General features: G+C 36.8%; 1 protein-coding gene across 2 annotated transcripts in view; it reads right to left on the reverse strand.

Moving 5' to 3' along the window:
* Nucleotides 1-7,200: 7,200 nt before the first annotated feature.
* The window catches only part of LOC128177421 (YLP motif-containing protein 1-like), a 36,689-nt gene continuing 22,115 nt past the window's right edge, over nt 7,201-21,774 (reverse strand). The window contains exons 6-22 of one of the 2 annotated variants that reach the window (XM_052844130.1): nt 20,674-21,763; nt 18,191-18,384; nt 17,842-17,874; nt 17,384-17,574; nt 16,525-16,655; nt 16,195-16,269; nt 15,864-15,897; nt 15,537-15,723; nt 15,164-15,283; nt 14,682-14,858; nt 14,511-14,594; nt 14,110-14,193; nt 13,631-13,717; nt 11,207-11,255; nt 10,926-11,038; nt 10,455-10,629; nt 7,201-7,518 (exon numbers count right to left, since the gene is read on the reverse strand). In XM_052844130.1, coding sequence (XP_052700090.1) covers nt 10,483-10,629; nt 10,926-11,038; nt 11,207-11,255; nt 13,631-13,717; nt 14,110-14,193; nt 14,511-14,594; nt 14,682-14,858; nt 15,164-15,283; nt 15,537-15,723; nt 15,864-15,897; nt 16,195-16,269; nt 16,525-16,655; nt 17,384-17,574; nt 17,842-17,874; nt 18,191-18,384; nt 20,674-21,763 — 2,796 coding nt within the window. In that variant the 3' untranslated portion in view covers nt 7,201-7,518; nt 10,455-10,482. The remainder of the gene's footprint in view (nt 7,519-10,454; nt 10,630-10,925; nt 11,039-11,206; nt 11,256-13,630; nt 13,718-14,109; nt 14,194-14,510; nt 14,595-14,681; nt 14,859-15,163; nt 15,284-15,536; nt 15,724-15,863; nt 15,898-16,194; nt 16,270-16,524; nt 16,656-17,383; nt 17,575-17,841; nt 17,875-18,190; nt 18,385-20,673; nt 21,764-21,774) is intronic. The other variant, XM_052844132.1, reaches the window with a different exon arrangement.

Genomic DNA, 21,774 nt, shown 5'->3' on the forward strand with positions numbered 1-21,774 from the left:
AACTCCATAGGATCTCCGTAATGGTGCAAGTGCGGGAGTGATTCACTCCCGCAACGATTTCGTGTCAAATCGTACATAAATGACATTGTTATACTTTCATGTTAAATACTGAAATCTGATTGGTTAAGATGCAGTTAATAATATTTACTATTACCCTCAGCGTTAGCAACGCACTTGGCAACGGGTAACATTAAAAAATGTTACATGCGCGAAATTTATGCGCGTACGGTTCGCTGTAGAATTCACGTTATTCCTATATAAAAGCAGTAAAATTTTCTTAAATTTTTTAAAAAAGACATTCAGTATAACAAAATAAATAGTGCCTGTTTGGGAGGATAACAGTTGAAATTGACACCCCTCGAAAACCATTGTCAACCTCCGCTTCGCGTCGGTTGACAATGGTTTTCTCGGGGTGTCAATTTCAACTGTTACCCTCCCAAACAGGCACTATTTATATAATAACATTTGGATTTCTTACCTGAAATCAAACATTATAGATGTCTATGGCATAAATTAATCCAAAAATATCAAGTATAGTCAATATATCGGTTATTTTTCGTGTATGTCAACAACGAAAGTTGAATTTGTCCGCCATGTTTACTGACCTTGACCGGTTTTATTTTGGGACAGCCAATGAGAAATCAGGAGCGGATCTTGAACTGAATATAGGAATTCCCCTATTTTAAACATAATTAACGCGGTAAATATGAATTTTCCATTATGTACCATTTCCTTAAATGATGTTTTAGTGATATAACCAGGTAAGAACGATTATTTACACTGACATTCACGTTAACAAGCCCATCAAAACTCCAAGCGTACATCCCATAAAATCACGCGACAACTGTCATGGCTGCTGAAAAAGACGACTGGTAAACATGCTGATGTGTTTTATCTGGTTTTGGTTTATATATGGTTAATTTGTTCAACCTGAATTAAAAAATCATTTTATCTAAAGGAAGTCAAATATAAAATCGATCTTTTTAAACCGAAGTCAGCCGCATTAAAAAATTAATTTTGCACCATTACGGAGATCCTGTGGAATTGTAGCCCTCTCCAGTAAACATCAGATATAAAAAATCGGAGAGGGCTACATTATTGCAGCTATACATTTGGCTGTGTGTTCTATTTAGCGCTTTTGGCGGAATGCGGCTTCCTCTAAATCAAGTACATCGCTTAATGCCATATATAAAAATAGTCACATTCAGGAATAAGCTAATTCAAATCCACGCCAACTTGTTCAAAAACTAATTTCCCCCAAATATCGCACACGCCAAATATAATAAGTTTACAGTATTTCGGAACCTTATTTCAGATTAAAAGAAATTGCTAAGCGTTTTGAATAGGTGTGTATCAACGCACCATTTTGCATGTAATCAGCGAAATATATCGATTTACTAATATTATATAAATAGTGCCTGTTTGGGAGGGTAACAGTTGAAATTGACACCCCGAGAAAACCATTGTCAACCGACGCGAAGCGGAGGTTGACAATGGTTTTCGAGGGGTGTCAATTTCAACTGTTATCCTCCCAAACAGGCACTATTTATTTTGTTATACTGAATGTCTTTTTTAAAATTTTTAAGAAAATTTTACTGCTTTTATATAGGAATAACGTGAATTCTACAGCGAACCGTACGCGCATAATTTTCGCGCATGTAATATTTTTTAATGTTACCCGTTGCCAAGTGCGTTGCTAACGCTGAGGGTAATAGTAAATATTATTAACTGCGTCTTAACCAATCAGATTTCAGTATTTAACATGAAAGTATAACAAATAGGTAAATATGATAGGTATGATTACACATATAGTTACTGTTACCATATCGGGATGGGTGGTGTCACTTGTAACTAAAGATAGCTAGCATTTCCACCAAGAGTTAGGCCAATAAAATTAACTTGTAACTTGTTTATCTAGACAGAAGTTGAAATATCACCAATAAATATGGGACAGAGCCCATCAGTGGTCTCATTGGAACCACTCCCGACACGCGTTTCCCGACAGATCACCGATCACTTATCGATAATGAGGTTTATTCCGGAACGGACCACGAAACTGAGCCCGGGCCTACTACCGTTAATATCTAACTCAACTAAAACAAATACACATGTAAATTCAGAAGTGACCAAATTTATTTTGAAATTTTTAGCGAATATAATACATTATAATCTCATATAAATTCAAATCGAACACGAAAACCCTGATCCTATTGTGTGGTTTAATGTTTGCCTTACCAATGGCCTGCATCCCATTCCCAACAATGGATTGTATATCAACAGCAGGTTACAGGTAAATAAATGTATGTAGAAAAATTAATAACAGCTGATCGAAGTAACTGGTTTCCCCATTCCTCTTACAAATGGTCCAAATTTCAATGTTGGTCATTTAGCTCCAATTGCTTCACATTCTTGAGTTGACTTTAACATCAAATGAATTTCTTAGTAGACCTTTGACTTCATGTTTTAGAGCTGACCACAAATAAGGTATGTATATTTCTTGCTTACAAAATACGTAAATGTCAGAGTTGACGATACCTCCAGAGTTTTATTTCAGCTGTCTTATCCATACTCCGGTACCGACAACCAAACAATGTTCCTCAATGACATAAGACTACTCTTTTCTGGTTCCAATTCATGTGGCTTGGAGCAAGCAAGAAATTCTGATTAGTTATTAAATATCTCTCCATGCATGGCAGACTATTTCTCTCTATCGCGTAATATTCTCTGTTGACTGTTTTTTTTTCTTCTTTCAAAGATTGATCGTGAGTTTTTTTTAATTCTTTAAGTATCCGGATTTTTCCACACTTCCGATTTATAGCTCAAGTTTGGGCAAAAGTATAAAAGTAACTCAAGTATTAAACTTATAATTCATTCTTTTTAACTTAATCGTTTTGTTAACTGGAAAACAAATTGCTGCAGGTTCAGACTCGTTCACAAACCGAGGGCTTTTAATGCGACAACAGATTCGGATTCGATCTCTTTGCTCAAATGAGAGTGAAACTTCCGGTTTTCCACTATGCGGAGAACGCACATTCGGAAATAGTTCAATTCAATGTAAAACGATTGTACATTGTATTCGGAAACAGTGCGCTTATACATATATTAACTAGCCTTTAATAAACACCATTCAAACCTTTGCATGGTGAATACAATGCTGATTTACCTTTCAATAAAACTCTTATCCCTCTATTATGAAAGTAATGGTTTATAACAGTTTTTTGTCACTAAAATGTTTGTAAATATTCTATAAGAGTACAGGTGCATTCATTACTGAAATATACTCCGATACATACCTACGTAGGATATGGCCGGTATATCAACTGATTTAACGACGAGGGTAAGAACGTGGGATATTTAAATGAACTCTCGTAAATCTTAATACATGTATGTATATTTTTACAAGGTACTACTTACTAGCGACGTAGCAATGACATAACGACCGTGCATTATAATCGGTCAAAGATTAATCACTCCTGTTGTCTCCTCGATACATACTGACCTTTAAGGCAAATATCCCTCCAACAGGAAAGATAACTCTCACTGCAATTTATTAAAATTATTCATTTACGAAATTGTTTACAAAATTATTTGTTATTGGCAGCAAATATTTAAAGTATTTCCAAATTCTTTAGAAAGAGCAGGGATTAAGAGAGCGGAGAAAATGCCTATGTTTTTGTTTATCAAAATACAATTTCAGGCATTTAAAAATTGCTTTATAACACTATAGAAACATAAGTCCATAATGGAAAATAAATATTGGACAAAGAAGACGCTTTCAACTGTTTGCGCATCAAGTCACGACACTATGCATTGTTCGATGCACAAGTTTACATATACTTTTTACGAACGATATGTTACAAAATAAATTATGAATGCACAGCGAATTATCCCGCTGAGTTTTTGTTGATAAAAACACTTAAATTCAATTAAAATACATGTGTATATACTTTCACAAAAAAAAATGCGCGAAGTCCTTGAAAATGAAATAATTCATAATAATAGTATGCAAATCCCACTTTATATCGATTTGTTATAAAGTATACAACTTCATAATGCACAAACAGTCAAACAATTTGACAAAAAAGCATGCTATTCATTTATGAAGGATGTATGTAAAATACTTGAAAATACACAAGGGGCTTCATTTCTGTTACACCTTCTAAAATGCCGTGACGGGAAATAATGCCACATTATTTACTGTCACAAAATAAGTACACTTTTTTTTTCTCAATTTTTAGGTTTATCTTAAGAAGTTGTATGGTCGTGGCGATTTTGCGACTATTTAAATCTCTCCAAGAAGAAGACATCTTTTTAAAGATGTATAACTGTATAAAGATATATAATTATATCCACATTTGAAAAATAAGATATTTTGAATTTTTCTTTACTGAATAATAATTTATGGTTGAAAATAAATAAATAAAAAATTCAGGTAGATCTGAAGAGTGACTGTTGACCATCTCCTTAACGAAAAACAACCGTGTACTAAACACCTTCTACAGCATTAACAAGTATTCTATCAATAATTAAGGAATGTCAATTTGAGACTGAGACCCTTTATTTACGCGGTAGACTGAATGCAAATCGCATTAAGCGTTTTAACTTGTTTCTATGACACCGAGTCGCGGTTTTAAAACGAAATCCGGCGTGAAAAAAGTTTATATATAGCAACTGGTAAAGCATCGAGACGTTTAACGTACATTGTACGGGTATTCTCAAATACACAAAAGTTACGGAGGCTGGGTGATAAAATTGGCCATGAGATACAAAGAAATTATCATATGGTTTTTAGCCATAGATTTATTAAGGTAACTCCATACTCGTAAAATTCTCTGAGGAAAGTTGAAAAATCGAACTGATTTCAACTTAATAGACTTAATTGTCATCAATTGTTAGAAAAAAAATAAATGTCATCACACTTTTTGAGATGCCAGATAAACATAAACTAAAGCATATTTTAGCATTAGAAAACTGCATTTTTTTTGTTAAAAGTAAAATCTTGTAGGCAAAAATTTGTTTTTCTTGTTTAATTTTAATGTCAACTTTATCAGAAAACTAAAATTACAAAAATGTTTTTAAATTAATCGTTGGAATAAGAAAAACTATAGCATTTAGCCATACAACTGAGAGAAAAGTCAGAAAAAGAATTATTTCCCCTTTGCATAGATAAGATGTATAAAAATTTGGAAATTTAGGATAAAATTAAGTGCGAAAATATCTTGAACCTACCAATAATTCTAATTACATCCATGTGATTATATTCACATAGAATAAATAAAACTAGCTTGCACAATTTTTAAAGAATTCAAAGTTTTACAAAAAAGTGTGACATCACAGAACACTGGATCTACTTTAAATACAGAAAAAAATCCAACTATTTCATGCTATGTATTTAAATCTTAAAATATTTTCCTATATCACTCTCTCTTAAAAATCACTGTATACAACCTTGCTGTAGTATTATTGTATACATTTTATCACGGTTAAACACTGTATTTAAATTTTCCATGAATCATAAAATTTCAAATATTAATTAAAAACAAAGAAAGTGAAACATTTCTTAAAACTTAAATTGATTTAATGTTATAAATTCAAATTCATTATTTCATTTTATTTTGTTCACAAATATTTCTAATGTTCAGTCACATTTAGATATCTGCTGTCGAGCATTTCACGAGGTATCCAGCTCACAATTCTTTGTTCGAGTCCTGTGTTTGTTTACAAATGCCGATTTTCTATGTGGAAACTTATCATGAACATAGTTAAACAGTTTCTAGAGTTAATTATTTCTGATTTTGTTTTAAACGTTTTCTCAACTCAGAAATATATATGTAAACAAAACAATATACGAACCTTGTATATACAAAAAAAATTGTGAGTTCTGTATCTGGCTTTTTTTTATGGTGGTATGGGACATCTGTTGATATAATGTGACTTAAAGAAGATTATAAGCGAACTACTTTCATTGGTTTAGAATTTTCAAATATTACAGTACAGTAAATTCATAATTAAACGCGAGGAATTAATATCCGCGTAAAATCGCGAGAAGCTCGTCTCGCAAATTCTAAAATCTCGCTTTTAATTTTGGGACACATGTAAACAACATGAAACTAAGATAAAATTTCGGAAATCGCGATTTTATTTCTCGTATAAACTACAGTATAAACTACGACAAAAAAAACCACTTTAAAAAAATTTGAAATGTGAAAATTTTAAGATCCTCAGCGGGATTCGAACTCATGACTTACAAATCCGTAGTGAACCCACTAACCATTATGTGTTAACATGAGAAGCAATTGCTTCTGGTAGAGGTTTCCAATGCACACAATTACGTCTCTTTTTACCCCCTCGCCCGGACAAAAGATTATTCCACACTACTTACCGACTAAATGGACGTATGTTTTTCTAAATCAACAACCATAATGTATTTAGTTTTTCTTTCTCCTTTGAGCATGACTTGACAGAAATGTACATTTGATAACGTACCAATATAGATGTTTGGCGGTCTGTACGTGATGCTAAGAAAAGACATTCTGGATCTCTGATTGAATAGGAAATTACTAGTGTTCTTTTACAAATTAAATGCTATATGATTCCACTAATATTATCTATGGAATATTAATACTAATCTTACTACAGAAACAAAAGTAATGAACCAATTATGTACGAATAATTTCTTGACACCATATCCCTGGCTCACCCGATTGTGAAAGATAATACACGTGTATCTGAGACCAAATATTGACGCAAACCAATAACATTAAGTTAGTGAAATAGAGGTTCACCCACTCGCACGGTATACACATAAAGCCAATGCATACAAATTCTTAAAATGAGAAATACTTGTTGTATAACGAACGTCCCTTCATTGATTTAAGGGAAATTCCTCTTTTTGCGTTAACGAGTGTCTTTTCCATCGAAAACACGTGATCTCGGGTTTATTTTTCCGGTCTGCGCGCGATGGCAGATTTCAAATATTGTAAAATGAAGTAACGTGTTGGTAATCGAAGTACACGGGGAAGACAGTGATAATGAAAACTTTGAATATTAAGAAGTCTTATACAATTAACTGTGATCCGTTTATGTATTCCAGTCTCTGATAGAGTGTCATGATCAGACTAAAATCATCCAAGAATCTTTGAAAAGATAGACTGATCTGAAAACACTGACAAATTCACAAATTTTCCAAGAGGCTGATCAAACGATGGCGTACATACTTTATTGATATACAACAAGAGACAGTCTATGAACAACACAACTAAAAAACATGAAGCATTAAAAACAATTAAAATCTGGAGCCGAGGACAACCTTTTTAAGGCTTAAATCGTCGCACGATATCTGTACATCTAGGATGAAAATCTGATTCATATACAAAACAGTCAGAGGTCTCGGCACCAGTTTGTCGCACCCTCTTCTTCACATCACAGTCAAACTTCTAAGTACATGTGGCTCTCTCATTAACCCAGTCAGCACACTGGCTTCAAAGTCCGCTTATAATGCAGATTTAAAAATTCCTCCTACAAAACAGAAAATACCAGCTTATTAAGAGGAACTGCTTTTTATAAAATAATAAAATTGTTTCAGAATAATTTATTTAAAAAAAAAAATAAAGTAAACTCATCCTCCATATAGTACCTGGTACACGGTTATACTATCAACGCGGCAGTCAGAATTTTATGGTAGATGTATTTCCAGTACATTGAATTTTATGGTAGATGTATTTCCAGTACATGGACATTATTTAGGAAAAGAGTTTATTGTGATTTAAAAGATACTTGCTTTCGATATCTTTATTTTTAAGTCATAAAAATCTCGTACATCCTAGTTTAAACTTTAAATCAAATTTGTAAGAACTGTTCACAATGAAACTATTAAATAAGGTAGAGAGTTATGTGGCTCTTTCGCCCAGGGCTTTGATTATTCATTTGGCGCCCATGTACTGCAATTTGATTGGTTCCAATCATAAGTACACAAAGAAAACGGTGTCCAGGAATTGTCAATCAATTAGCATAAAACAAACAGCATTCTGTCCCGGTAAGTCGGGCTCGGTAGAAGAGGGAGATTTATGCGCCGACTGTAGACACCATGTTTTCCCGTCAGCCCCTAGGAACATTACCAATGACTCTCCCTTATCACCATAATACAAACACCAATCCCAAAAATGCCTTAATGATCCACTTCTTGCAGAAGAAAGCTCTCTTTACTTGACTAGCACACTTCTTTGATTTATCGAGCCAATTTCTGGGACGTGTGGATCACAGAATAGAGGCCTCCTCACTCCAGTTCCGGCGAATCACGCCATTAGTGCACCTCCGCCGCTATGTCGGCGTCACCGACGTAATGATATAGACCCTGGCGTGATTTATTAATGAGCCGCTAAAGACTTCGCAGATGTATCGGACCATCGAGATTAAAGCGTTCCCCGTATCAACGTTTACTTGCCTGTATAAACACGGCCATTTTAGAGAAACTCCAGAACGACAGAGGGCCAGAGTGTGAAATTATTTCCTAAGTGCACGGTAATAAAGCTGTAGATGAGGATTTAGTGGGAGTGGGGGAGCGAGGGACGCCTCATAAAGACGAAACAGACTCCAATTGTAACAAGCAGCTGTGGAACTTGGAGTCAAGATTTAATCACGATAAATACACACAATGAATCTAATTTCAGGGAATATAAACACTACACAGGATTCTTAAAAGAATGACTAAACGTGTATTTGAAGAATTTTCTCTAACAGTCGTTCATCTTCAATAAACAAGTGACTTGATTACATTCCAATATTGATGGAAAATTGAAAACGAGAGTCAATAAATTTAAAGCGCGACAAAACACGTCGAAAAGGAATACTTAAAGACCATCATATTTAATTAAACTGGTGATAGAGAGAGGTTCCATTCTAAGGCTCTCTCTCGGTGCGCGAACGGCGCGTCGGTGAACGTAGACGTCAGAACGCGCACCTGTCGGCAGCGCGCTCACCACGCCAGATTTATGAACAGAGCAGCGATGGCAAAATAATTACTTCTTGTAATAGAAATATACTTATCTAAGTTTATACACTCGTAAATCACCCCTGAATGGCACAACTCAACAAAAAAGCGCGGTGTGCCGAGAGACGGTTTCATTGCTGTCCCAATCGCCTCTAATTCAACTCAATGAGAAAGTGAGCAGCATTACGTGAGAACTAAATGCATGCGAGCAGATTACAGCGGGCACTGCCGAGCGGAAAGAGCAGATATCGGATTGCGGGTGGTCTGCGGAAAAAGAAGACTCTGTTCCTTGGAAGGCGTGTCCAAAGTGACACCATACACTCATTCGAGGACTACAATGGAAGCTGATCTCTTTGTACTCAATAAACAATGGGATCACATAATACATCTCTCTCTCTCTCTCTCTCTCTCTCTCTCTCTCTCTCTCTCTCTGTGATAAAGAAGGTTACCACGCACCAGAAGTGCCTCTGCTTGATTCAGATCGGTGCAAACAAAAGGTACCTCTCAGAATTATCGTTGTATATAAACGATCAGCAATTTGTTACGCAACGCTAGCAGTGGATACATCATCGTAAGTCCATTAATTATCTCTCTATACACTTCATTCATCTCTACACGGTAAGATCGCGTCATCCTCAGACAGATCCTTGAGTTCTTCCTAGACGAGGCGGGCTAATAAATCGGGCGATATGAGTCTCGGGGAGTCCATATCACTCTTCCATCTCCAAACTCCTGTCGACGAGAACTCCGCGTAAATGGCGAACAGCACGCACGCGCCTTTTGATATTGAAGACAATATTTATAAATGTTTATTCCCGAGTCTCTCTTCAAGTTATCTAATAATGCGGCATAAACAAAGTCTTTGGATATGATAAGGTATGATGTGATTTAATGGCGGTGTGATGACAGTTGATACGGATATAAAGAAGGCTGTTTAACTGGCCATCAATATTACATCTGTTATACTGCGCCATTACAACACTCTCACATTGCTCAGACAACATTCCACTTCTTTCGTCTGGAAGTACATAACTTTATTACAGAAAGTTGCAGCATAAACTATTAATTGTTTCTTTACATCTCAGGGGAGTGGGCACACCATCGGGGGGAGGGGATGAATAGGGTGAGGGCGTACATTAAGGGTCAAAGATTCACTGCTTACGTCAGCCATTTTAAATGATGTTTGTTTTAATGAGAATTGTAAAATAACATGACTTTGAACTACATATACGTAGTCTTCTGTTAGTCTGTATATAAATGAGATTCATTCTCAGGAGACTTCAAAGTTTTACTTGGTAGAAAACTTGTTCCTGTAAATCGGTTTATTGCACAAGAACAGCAGTACAGTGACACACGTGGTCACCTGACGAACACGCCCACCCATCACGTATGGTGGAGACGAATAATGCCGGTAGCGGATCGTTACTATTTACATGTAATTAAACAAAGAGGCTTATTGAAGTACCTTTTTAAGTAGAATTGATTTTATTGTGTTATATGTATTTAGTTCTGTTGAGCTGTCTGTCAGCGAACGTATCATCAGTGATCCTCTCCCAGTCTCTCTGGGTCTGACCGACCACGAAGCCGATCTCACGCCGACGGAGCTGTTCCTTCCTCTCCTCCACATCTGCCCAGCGCACCTGCTCAAAAATACACAAAACCACTCCATTATCTCATTACAATCAGCAATTCACACCTGTTTCAGGGCTAACAGTCGTTTAAATGCGCTTAATGCAATTTGTAGCTGTAATTTACGATAGTTTCTGTTATTGAGCTAAATTATTCAGGGCTCAATGTTTTCCCAGTATGTGTGTGGTGGTGGGCATGGGGGATGGGGGGTAAATTAAGGGTGCGTGTGGTAGGGGGGGGGGGGGGTAAATTAAGGGTGCGTGTGGTGGGAGAGGGGTAGATTTCGGGTGTGGCTTTTTGTACTGACCCTCTTCTGCCCAGGGGCCAGAGGCTTGGAGTAATACTCTCCTAGGAAATCGTCAATGGATACAGGGGTGGCTGGCCTCCTCTTCTTCTGGTGGACCAGACCGTCCAGCTTGTCTGAAAAGGTCAACTGTCTAGTCAATAAGACATCTTATTGATAATTACAATATATTATATAGAGAGTCTACAATAGGCATCTACCGTTACCAATTCCCTTCTTCCTCTGTATCTCACTAGTGAAGAGATTATATAATGATTTATTGGTTGTCTATATAAACCACTTACCGAGTTCCTCCTCAGTTCCCACTTCCCACTTGCTTTTCTTAATATGCACCTATAAAACAGAGGAATCAGTGTGAACAAAGAGAGGTAACTCCTGCTTCAGTCAAAATTAGCAAAAACCCTGGAAAAGACAAAAGTCATCATCAGGTTTAACATGAGCATGGACAATAATCTGAGCCGTCTGTATCGTGTGTCATACTCTACCTTTTCTGGGCCTCTTAAGTTCCTCAGTTCTGTTCAGTATTAAGCTATGCAAAATTCATGATACAACTTGATATTTACTTTGACAAAATAAAGATAAGTTGTGCTTTTGTCATGGTAATGATATAAATCAGCTAGTATTATCACCTGAGATCTGTCTACCTGACAGGTGTGTTGCTGATGGAAGAGTCCATCAGGTTAACACACAAAAGTGGTGGTCTCTCTTAGGTACATGTAGAACAGTCCATCACTCACCAGAAACTTACAGAATTCACACACATATCCCTCCCTGAAGGTACCAATTATATACACCCTCCCACAACTTTTACCCTTTTCTTTAAATCAAAAACACATATATAGTCATGCAGTTAACGATCAAAATATATCAGGGAGAATTAAGCTGTCTGTATTACAGTTTAATTCTCCCCACGTGAACATGGAAACCCAGGCACTGCAGTTGTCATCAGTGCACAGAAAAATGAATTTAGGATATAAATGACAAACTAAGTCTACAGCTACTTTTGAATTCACCACCCATTGACCCATGTAAAATACTGGCAAAATCCCACCCACTTTCTACTTGTAAAACAAAAACTTAATAATCATGTTTCATTTAGCTTATGTTAGAAGTAAAATCACGAGTAACACAAGATCATAGAAAATCAGTATGTTGGAATTCAATGAAATATTTTGTCATATATACAATGATGGACTTTTGATTTTGATGTGATTTGTAATAGCAGATACACTGCTCTTGCTTTCACTCTCCTCTAAGCTCCATCCAAATCCCACCCAACACAAGCCACACTCTAGTTTGTCATGTCCCACCCTCAAATACAGCCACATTAATTTGACCAAAACATTCCTCCCTACCCACCCACAGTATAATCTCACCCACTCATATCAAACCATCACATTGTTTGTCCTCCCACTCATCTGTAGTTGGGATTGTGCCCCTTCCATTTTATCCCCTCTCATTCAATCCATCTGTAGTTTGGACTGTGCCCCTCCCATCTTATCCCACTGACACACAGCTCTAAGTGACATTGGAAAATTTCAGTGATACCAATAGGCAGTTATAAATAAAAAACCGAAAACCAGTTTGTACTTCAATCAGAAAACTAGATTTTCAATTTCATTCATGTAATTGTTTCTTAAAATTAAAATGAACTTCTGAAAATATTTAGTTTTTTCAATGACAGTTTGCTAATTTTTGTTAACACACACATGAAACATTCATTCATGTTACATTAACAAGTAACTGATTGACTTTCATATAAAAACTATCAGTCACAAAACCCCCAACTTCATCTTGTCGTTATTTTTTTATTTCAGGCATTTAACAGAAACTCAATTACGTTCATAAAAGTAATAAATATGTAGAGCATTCAAACATATCAATCTTTGATATTAATATTTGAATACCGACACTGGTCCATTATTAACAATTCAATTTCTAAATATACTGATTTTTCAGACCAACAAGGTATGTTTACCAAGAGTTATAATTTTTTATTTTCTTATGAAACAGGACTTTCCAAACTACCAGTGCATACATTACAGCCATCATGCAGATACTTTTGTATATACTACATACTTGTGTATGCCAGTACCGGTATATATATTTGTCATGCAAAATATGGAAAATTTACAATTTACACCAAATTGATATTTTTTGTACTCTTGCATACCATTCCTTCTGCAGTTTAATTAGCTCCCATCTCTCACTTTATCCGTTTTGATATCTGTGACTCTCTGCACTGCATTATGCAGTTGACTTAACTAAAAAATTCTGTATACAAAAACTTGTATATACTATTGCACCAAATGAATGCAATAGCTATTATACTGCAAAGTGGTATCTGAGGAATTTATGGACAAGGGAAGTCACTGAGAATGGATTGTTTTGAAACCATATTCTGGGGTTATAAAATTCGGAACTGGTTGGAGAAATCCAACTAATTCTATTCTCATAAACAGCAATTCAGTGGTCGGACGGTAAATAACTTTACAAAATTGGGTCTCATACCTCCATTGAGTTCTGTACCAAGTTTTCTAAAATACAGAATTTCAATGCCAGTTTAAACAACACTAGCTCTAACAAAATAATAAAAGAAATAAAATCAGCTCGACTCACCGACGCTGACCGCCGTGCTGGTGCCCTGTAACGTAATCATTAATGACAACAAACAGCGAAGAGATACCGCGCCTCACACCGATACTTACCCCGCCTATCTTTAGATCCTCCTCCTCGTCACTCTCTGTTTTACGACGTTTCTCCGACGTATTTGATTCCGTGTCCTCCATTTCCACCTATGGATGAAAAAAAATAAATAGATTTTTGACTCACTAAAGAATTGTATATGTTTCAAATTTATATGCCAGTTAAAGGACAAAAAACTGATGGAAAACAATTATCAAATACAGGATACATATTGAATCACCTGTTAATACACATGTAAGTTTACTCTGAATAAAGTATATATAGTGTTTCTCCAAACATGTAATTTAATTCCAAAAATGAATGATATAATCTAATAAAGTATCTATTTCTATATATCTTTGTCTTTTTTCAATGTTAAGAATATTTAAATTGCTTACAAATTATGTCATACAAGGATATTCCAGTTAATCATTCATCATTCTATCTGTCAAAAAGTATTAGAACTGTTCCTCTAACAGTGTTCAAGCACCTAGTGTCTTACCTCAGTAATGGAGTCCTCCTGGAGAAGAGCTCGGACATCCAGCCTCAGGTAATGGCGAGGTGTCTCCTCCCAGTACTTCTTAATCTGTGGATAAAATATTAATTGCTTCATATACTGTAGAAGCATATATTTTCGTTGGGGTAAAATTTCGTTGTTTATAAACCCTATACAATTTCGTTGGCATTTAAATTCGTCATATCCTTATCCCTAAAGTGTATTACATATCAACTCTGTATTTATTGAGACTTGTTTTAAAAGTTCGTCATGGATTTAATTTAGTTGATTCATTCTGCCAACGAAAATAACGAAATTAAATCATCAACGAATATTTCTGCTTCTACAGTATATATTAACCCACTTATATTTGGTGAAATTTTGAATACAAGAACAAATGTGCCAACCTTTTCAATGTCTTTCATGGATCTGTGGTGTGTGTTTCGCTTGGAGCACGCTGTTATATCAGCCTCTATCTCAGCAATGTACACCTGAAGAAAAGACACAGGTAAAGGTAAGTAAAGGTACATACAGGTAAGTACATACAGTACAGGTAGATACCTATCAGACAGTGTTACCTGGAATCCCTTAGACTTGGCATAACTCCAGAACTCCTCAAAGTGTTTGACTTTTTCATTGACTGCGTCCACAATGATGAAGGGGAAGAAGCCATCATCAATGGTTTTCTTGAAACTTTTGAACATATTCTGCCTGTACGAGACCTCTAACTCGGGCTCATATTCGTACTCCAGAACCTGGGTAAAACACAACACAACCTCAGGTAAAACAACACACAACCTCAGGTAAAACACAACACAACCTCAGGTAAAATTAAAACAGAAAACAACACACAATTTACTCGTGTATATTCTATTTTACTTGTTTGATCTGTCTTTTTGAGCTAAGAATATCCAACCATTATAAATTATGCTTACTTTATAACATACCAGTTCTTGGTCGTCTTCAATACACATGCTCTATGTGATCTTTTGATTCACATACCATTAATTATCAAGGTTCACTTTTCCTGCCCACTGGATCTCCTCAGGTAAATTCTTACCTTTTTCTTGACTTTTTTGCCGGTCTCTGGATCTTTCTCCGTCTTCTCGACCTCTGTCATGAAGTAATCGTCCAGACATAACATCCGCGGGGCCCCTCCCCCATGCTGTACCTCCTTATCCTATCAACACACCATGACAAATGTAAAACTTGCAAATCAACTTAGTAAATAAAAGCTACAAAAACCAAGGATAATAAAACTGCTGTTATGACACTTCTTCATATCAAATTTTACTACTACTGGCAACAAGATTGATACAAAAGTCGATGTGTACTTTAAAATAAAAATAATATAAATTTTTATTTCAAACAGTCAGATTGCCTTTAATATAACACCACACACTTTGAAGACTTTTCTACCAAAATTAACATACTTTGACGAGTTTTCCGACGTAGGTTTTCCCTGATCCGGGGAGTCCCCGTAGGATGACCACGATCTGCGGCGGGCGTGTGCGGCGACCAGGTAATATCAGGAGGTCCTCCACCTTCACCACCTCGATCCGCGGCTCATGGACATTCCGGTCGTGGCTCGGACTTCTGTAGGACCCCGGATCCCGGAACCTGAAATAGACAGACGAGTCTTATGTCTTTGTGGACCACTTGATTACCCTGCATTGTCATCTTTTTGAGTTTATACTTGTAAAATAAAGGTATATAACAATATCATTAGAGGTTCTGTAGCTGTTGTTTGTATGGCTAACCTGTCTCTGTCTCTGTCTGTAGCTGAAGGTGGTCCTATAAAAGATACACAAAAGTCTTAAATCTTGTAGACCACATTGTGATTGATGTTCCATATATTAATTTTATGTTCATGCTAGAAGAAATTTTGCTAAATAATTAACTGCCGGACATTTTATTGCATGTCTTCATGACAAAGAACAAAGTTTCCAATAAGAAAAAATAAAAATGAGCTTGTCTAGTGTTTTCTTTGTATAACAAGTTTGATAACAGGTTTTATGCTAAATTATATACTAACCTTTTGATATAAATTATATAATTATTACGTAATTATTCCAAACAATGATTACTTACTTTCTTTTTCCTCTGTTGACCGTCCGTGACCATAGTCTATGACAGTCTGTGGGGCCACATAAGGGGTTTCTGGCGCTATAAATGGGACAATATTAGCATAATTCAAGCACTAAAAAACATGTTTATTCAATAATCAACATTTTCCAATGATACTGCATAACAGAAATTTAAAATATTTTGGTGAATGAATCAAAAATCAAATAACATCTCCAAAAATATTTTGAGAATTATGCCAAGGCAAAACATTGCCCACATCCCCCCTCCCAGCTCAGAATATTCTTCACTTTGACATCAATGAATGCCACAAACCATTACAAGCCAGTTGAATACCTCTAGGCAGGAAATCCCCTGATGACTTGTGAGCATGATCAATGACCTCTGGTTTCTGGAAAGGTCGATCCTCGACTGGGGGTGGGGGTCGATACGCGTCGTAATAATCTCTGCCATAATCATAGGGTCGACTAAAATATCAAAAATAGAAAACAGTGAAACCAGGGGACAAAAAAAAACGTTACTGATTTATGTCAAACTAAAATCGAGAACTACTAGCATGTGCATAATTAAATGCTAATAAAAAAATACATGATCTAAGATTTACACAACACAACAAAGTATCGTGGAACAAACTGATGAATTATCAGGTAGGACGGATATTGCTGTACATCATCCAAGAACTCTTACAGTGTACCCTGGTAATGTGCGTTTTACATGTTCTTATTTCATGTCTAGAATTGTTCTGACACTTTTATAAGAGCAAATCTGATTAAAATCAGATCCTTTAAACCGCTCACGTAGATCGCCTTGTGTAGCAATCTACATGAACAGATCAAAGGATCTGATTTTAATCAGATTGCTACAAGTACAATAATAATGCAAGTCTTTTCAAAAAATCAATATCTATTGAACCATTGAATTAAAGAACTTTCTACTGATTACCGGTATAAGTCAGACATTAACCTGTAGCTATCAAATTGTATAAATTTTTAGATTTACATGCCTTGTATATTATTATCCCCTTGTAGAATCATAAAAGCAAAGTGTTATCAAACGGCATAAATTTCTAGATTTATTTGTATTTTATTATCTCCTTGTAGAATCATATGTATGGTGATATTGTATGGTTACTTGTTGTGTATATTAATGATTATATGGTTATGATATTAATCAAAGAGAAAAAAAAGACATTAACCTGTACGGCTCTGGGTAGGGCCTCCTGTCAAAGGGGTCTGGGGGTGGAGGAGGGCGGCGGTCGTAAGGATCGGGAGGGGGAGGGGGTCTGTCGTACGGGTCATATCGCCTGGGGTAGGGATCAAATCGGTCATAGTACGGGTCTCGTCGTTCATAATAAGGATCTGCTCTGCGGTCGTGCCAGCCATAGTCCTGGAAATAAACAAGAAAATCTTCAGATACATGTACCACAAATCTGAATCAGGAAAAATACCCAACCTCGTTCTGAAGAAATTCATTTGATATTTGATAATAACATTAAGTGCTCACAAAGTATTTAGTTTCTGAGAAATACTGAAGGTTAACACTTGTATTTAATCTTTTTTTTTTTTTCAATTTATCAGAAACATTTAAAATCATGTTGATTCAGTTTGACTGAGGAGTTATCTGTGTCTAGGATTGCTTCTAGGCCTGACTTACACCAAATGGCTCTCGCTCTCTGTCATAATAGCCCTGTAATAAACCACCAGTGCTCATGAAAGCATTCACATTCAACATAGGACACATCTAGACAACATCAACATCAGCTGACCAAATAAAACCAATCAAGATTCATAAAATAGAGGTAAACATGCATTACAAACTAGACAAAAAAGATGTTGGAAGAGAAGGTCAAAATACTATCATGTTTCTATATGATTGGTCAGTCATTAACTATAAACATTAACAGAATTTAAAGGATTTTTTCCCCTGAAACAGTTCTCTATGTGTGCATGTCGAGTCACAGAATCTACACTTGTATTTGTCTCATACACCCTTCCTCTCTCACCTCTCTAGGTCGCTGCTCAGGCAGTCCCACCCGGTCAGGATAGTCATCCGCCGGGGGTCCCTCTTTCTGCTCTGCAGGGTAGGGCTCCCTCTGGCCAACCCCACCTCTCCCCCGGTAAGGTCTACGCCCTCTGCCACGCCCCCTCCAGCCTGGCCCCCACGGTGCCTGCCAGCCATTGTCTGCATTCTCATCCTCTACAAACATTCAACATTATACTTACTACCCAATTGTATCTATTTTCCAGCCAAATACACACATTTTTACCAGGTTTTGTAGAGAGAATACCAAATATTTCATGCCTGATAAATCAAAGATTTGGAAAAGTCTGAGAATTTATCCAGCTGGATGAAAGCCAGTGGAATCATTCACATAAGATGACAAAGATTTACAGTATACAGGGTTATCTTTGCTTTGAGTTTTTTCGCCCGTCTACACTTGCAAACAGTTTTGTCCCACCCTGAATTCCCCACAACACAGTTAGAGATAGATACTCTTTTAATTAACACTCTTAAACTATCCACCAAACACGAGGGCGAAAGGACTGAAAATAAAACTAGAGCAGATATTTCCATGTATTCAGTACATGCCTGCAATGAATATTTTTGAGATTCAACTTCAGCTAGATAATAATTGCCATGGACCTGTGTTCTTCACTGTATGAGATAAATCAAAGGTCTACTTGCTCCCAGAAATTAATTAGCAAGGATCAATTTTCAACTGGCTATTAGCAATTTTTACTATATATTCTTACCAAAATTACGCAACTTTAGATACGGGTAGCAAGTTTAAAACAAACTTCTGGGTAAATTCCTCTTTACAACTTTTAAAACAATTGTTCCTAACCAATTTAGTAGCAAAAAACACACAGCCATCCACAAAGGCACGAGAGTTTGTTTACATCAAAGTTACACATGTGCTTGAAAATCATGTCCGAGCCCTTTCACACCCCTGCCTAAAAAACTGACATCAAAAATTCAAGTGACCTCGTAGTTTTACAAAGGTGGGAAAATCAGGCATTTTACATGTTGTTTTTTATCTCTGAGTCAAAAAAAAGTACAGTCCCTGTCGCTGGCGGAAAACTCCTAAAAACGAAGGGGAACTCGGGAATTATTTTCACTCAGCCATGTTTTGACGTGAACCTTCGAAAAAATAGTGTTGTGATACCTGCAAGTAATCTATTATTTTACACTCGCTAAAATAAAAACTGAAAACACAAAAACATTTATTGTGGAACACATGTGGAAAGTTTTACTGAATTCTGTAGCTATATCATAAAGTTATGAGCGATTATTAAAACCATGGTGCTCGCGGTGGCCTCTGATTTATGAAAATATGTTAAAAGTTATACTGTATGTAATTTCACGGCGTGTTAATTTTGAATGATTTTCTTGGTTCTAATTTGTGCAAATATGCATGTTTATTCACAAGACAATGCAAACTTGTTGATATCATGACGACCCGAGAATATATACATGTACAAGTTTAGCGAACCCTGCCTTTGGGGGGAGGGGTTGAAAAACTGCCGTTATATTATTCAATTTTAAAGAATTGGCGTGCATTTTCATATAAATTAGCATTGTCAGGTTCTAATAAAACTAATGCGGGTGTTGGATCATAGCTAAATTCATATTTTACTTTAATATTGGCGTTTTATGGGCATAATTTTATAGATTCTGTATACCATACAAGCGTCTAAATAACTCATTTTACACAAAATTCGTATTACATAAAAGCTTTTTTGGTTTACGACGATAAAACCAACTTTCTGGATAAGCTGCTGTATAATTTTGGGGCAGTTTGGACGGTCCGATACACTATAATCGGGTCGCTGTTTGATGTTCTACGAAATTTCAGAGGAAATCTGGGCTAATTTTGTATGCGCCATTGACAGCAAAATAAGAGAGGTGCCGGCCACAAAGGCTCATTGTTGGTGATTTCTAATCTACACACATCGATAGAACGCCAAAAAACTCCACTTTATGACTTAAAACACATCATAACAATTTTCCTTCAGGTTGCACAACACTATTAATTTTTACTACCGTATATATTCTTACCAAAATTACGCAACTTTAGATACGGGTAGCAAGTTTAAAACAAACTTCTGGGTAAATTCCTCTTTACAACTTTTAAAACAATTGTTCCTTACCAATTTAGTAGCAAAAAACACACAGCCATCCACAAAGGCACGAGAGTTTGTTTACATCAAAGTTACACATGTGCTTGAAAATCATGTCCGAGCCCTTTCACACCCCTGCCTAAAAAACTGACATCAAAAATTCAAGTGACCTCGTAGTTTTACAAAGGTGGGAAAATCAGGCATTTTACATGTTGTTTTTTATCTCAAAAAAAAGTACAGTCCCTGTCGCTGGCGGAAAACTCCTAAAAACGAAGGGGAACTCGGGAATTATTTTCACTCAGCCATGTTTTGACGTGAACCTTCGAAAAAATAGTGTTGTGATACCTTATTATAGCACACAAACCTTGTGTGTATTCCTGTTCTTGACCTGTGTTGTGAGATTCTTCTGTCACATCAATTAACTGATTTGGCCCTGGTTGTTGAGGTCCTTCATTTGGATCTTGATCTCTTTCATTCAGTCCTGGACCAGGTGCTCCTGATCCCTGTTGATTTGGACTTGGACCCCTTGGTCCATGTTGATTAGGGCCAGGTCCTCTTGGACCTTGCTGATTGGGCCCAGGCCCTCTAGGACCTTGCTGATTCGGCCCAGGCCCTCTAGGACCTTGTTGGTTTGGACTAGGTCCTCTAAATCCTGACTGGGTTGGACCAGGACCTCTTGGTCTATGTTGGTTTGGCCCAGGCCCTCTAGGACCTTGTTGGTTTGGCCCAGGCCCTCTAGGACCTTGTTGATTTGGCCCAGGCCCTCTAGGACCTTGTTGATTAGGACCAGGCCCTCTAGGACCTTGCTGATTTGGACCCCTAGGTCCTTGCTGATTCATACCAGGACCCCTTGGGCCCTGCTGATTTGGACCAGGTCCTCTTGGACCATGTTGATTAGGTCCCCTGGGACCCATTTCATTTTGACCTTGATTATTATAACCCTGCTGTTGAGGAGAGGGTCCCCTTTGTCCATGTTGCCCTGGAGCTGAGGGTCTTTGTCCTTGTTGAAAAGGACCTGGCCCTCTAGGACCTGGTTGTTGTGGTCGGGGACCTCTAAGGCCTTGATTTGGCCCTGGACCTCTAGGGCTGAACTGATTGGGCACAGGCCCTTGGTTTTGTCCTGGTCCTCTGGGTCCATGTTGATTTGGACCAGGCATGCCTGGACCTTTTAGATCTTGTTGCCCAGGCTTCTGCCCCAGATTTTCTTTACTTAAACTTCCCTCTCGTTGTTCATCAGCTGGTATGTCCCCAGGTTTGGCAGTGCCCTTCTGATCTGACTGTTTTGAGGGAGATTTCGGCTCAGTTTTAATACTGACTGAATCAGAGGGTCCAGAGTTATTTCCTTGATCCTTTTCCTCACTAGTTTTTTCAGCAGTTTTTTGTTCCATTTTTTTTAATTCATTAAGAGTATCCTGTTGTTTTCTTAGCGCATCTATTTCTGAAGAATCAGCACCCTGTGAAAATG

This window comes from Crassostrea angulata, chromosome 3 (genome assembly GCF_025612915.1).
Source record: "Crassostrea angulata isolate pt1a10 chromosome 3, ASM2561291v2, whole genome shotgun sequence".
Classification (NCBI taxonomy): domain Eukaryota; kingdom Metazoa; phylum Mollusca; class Bivalvia; order Ostreida; family Ostreidae; genus Magallana; species Magallana angulata.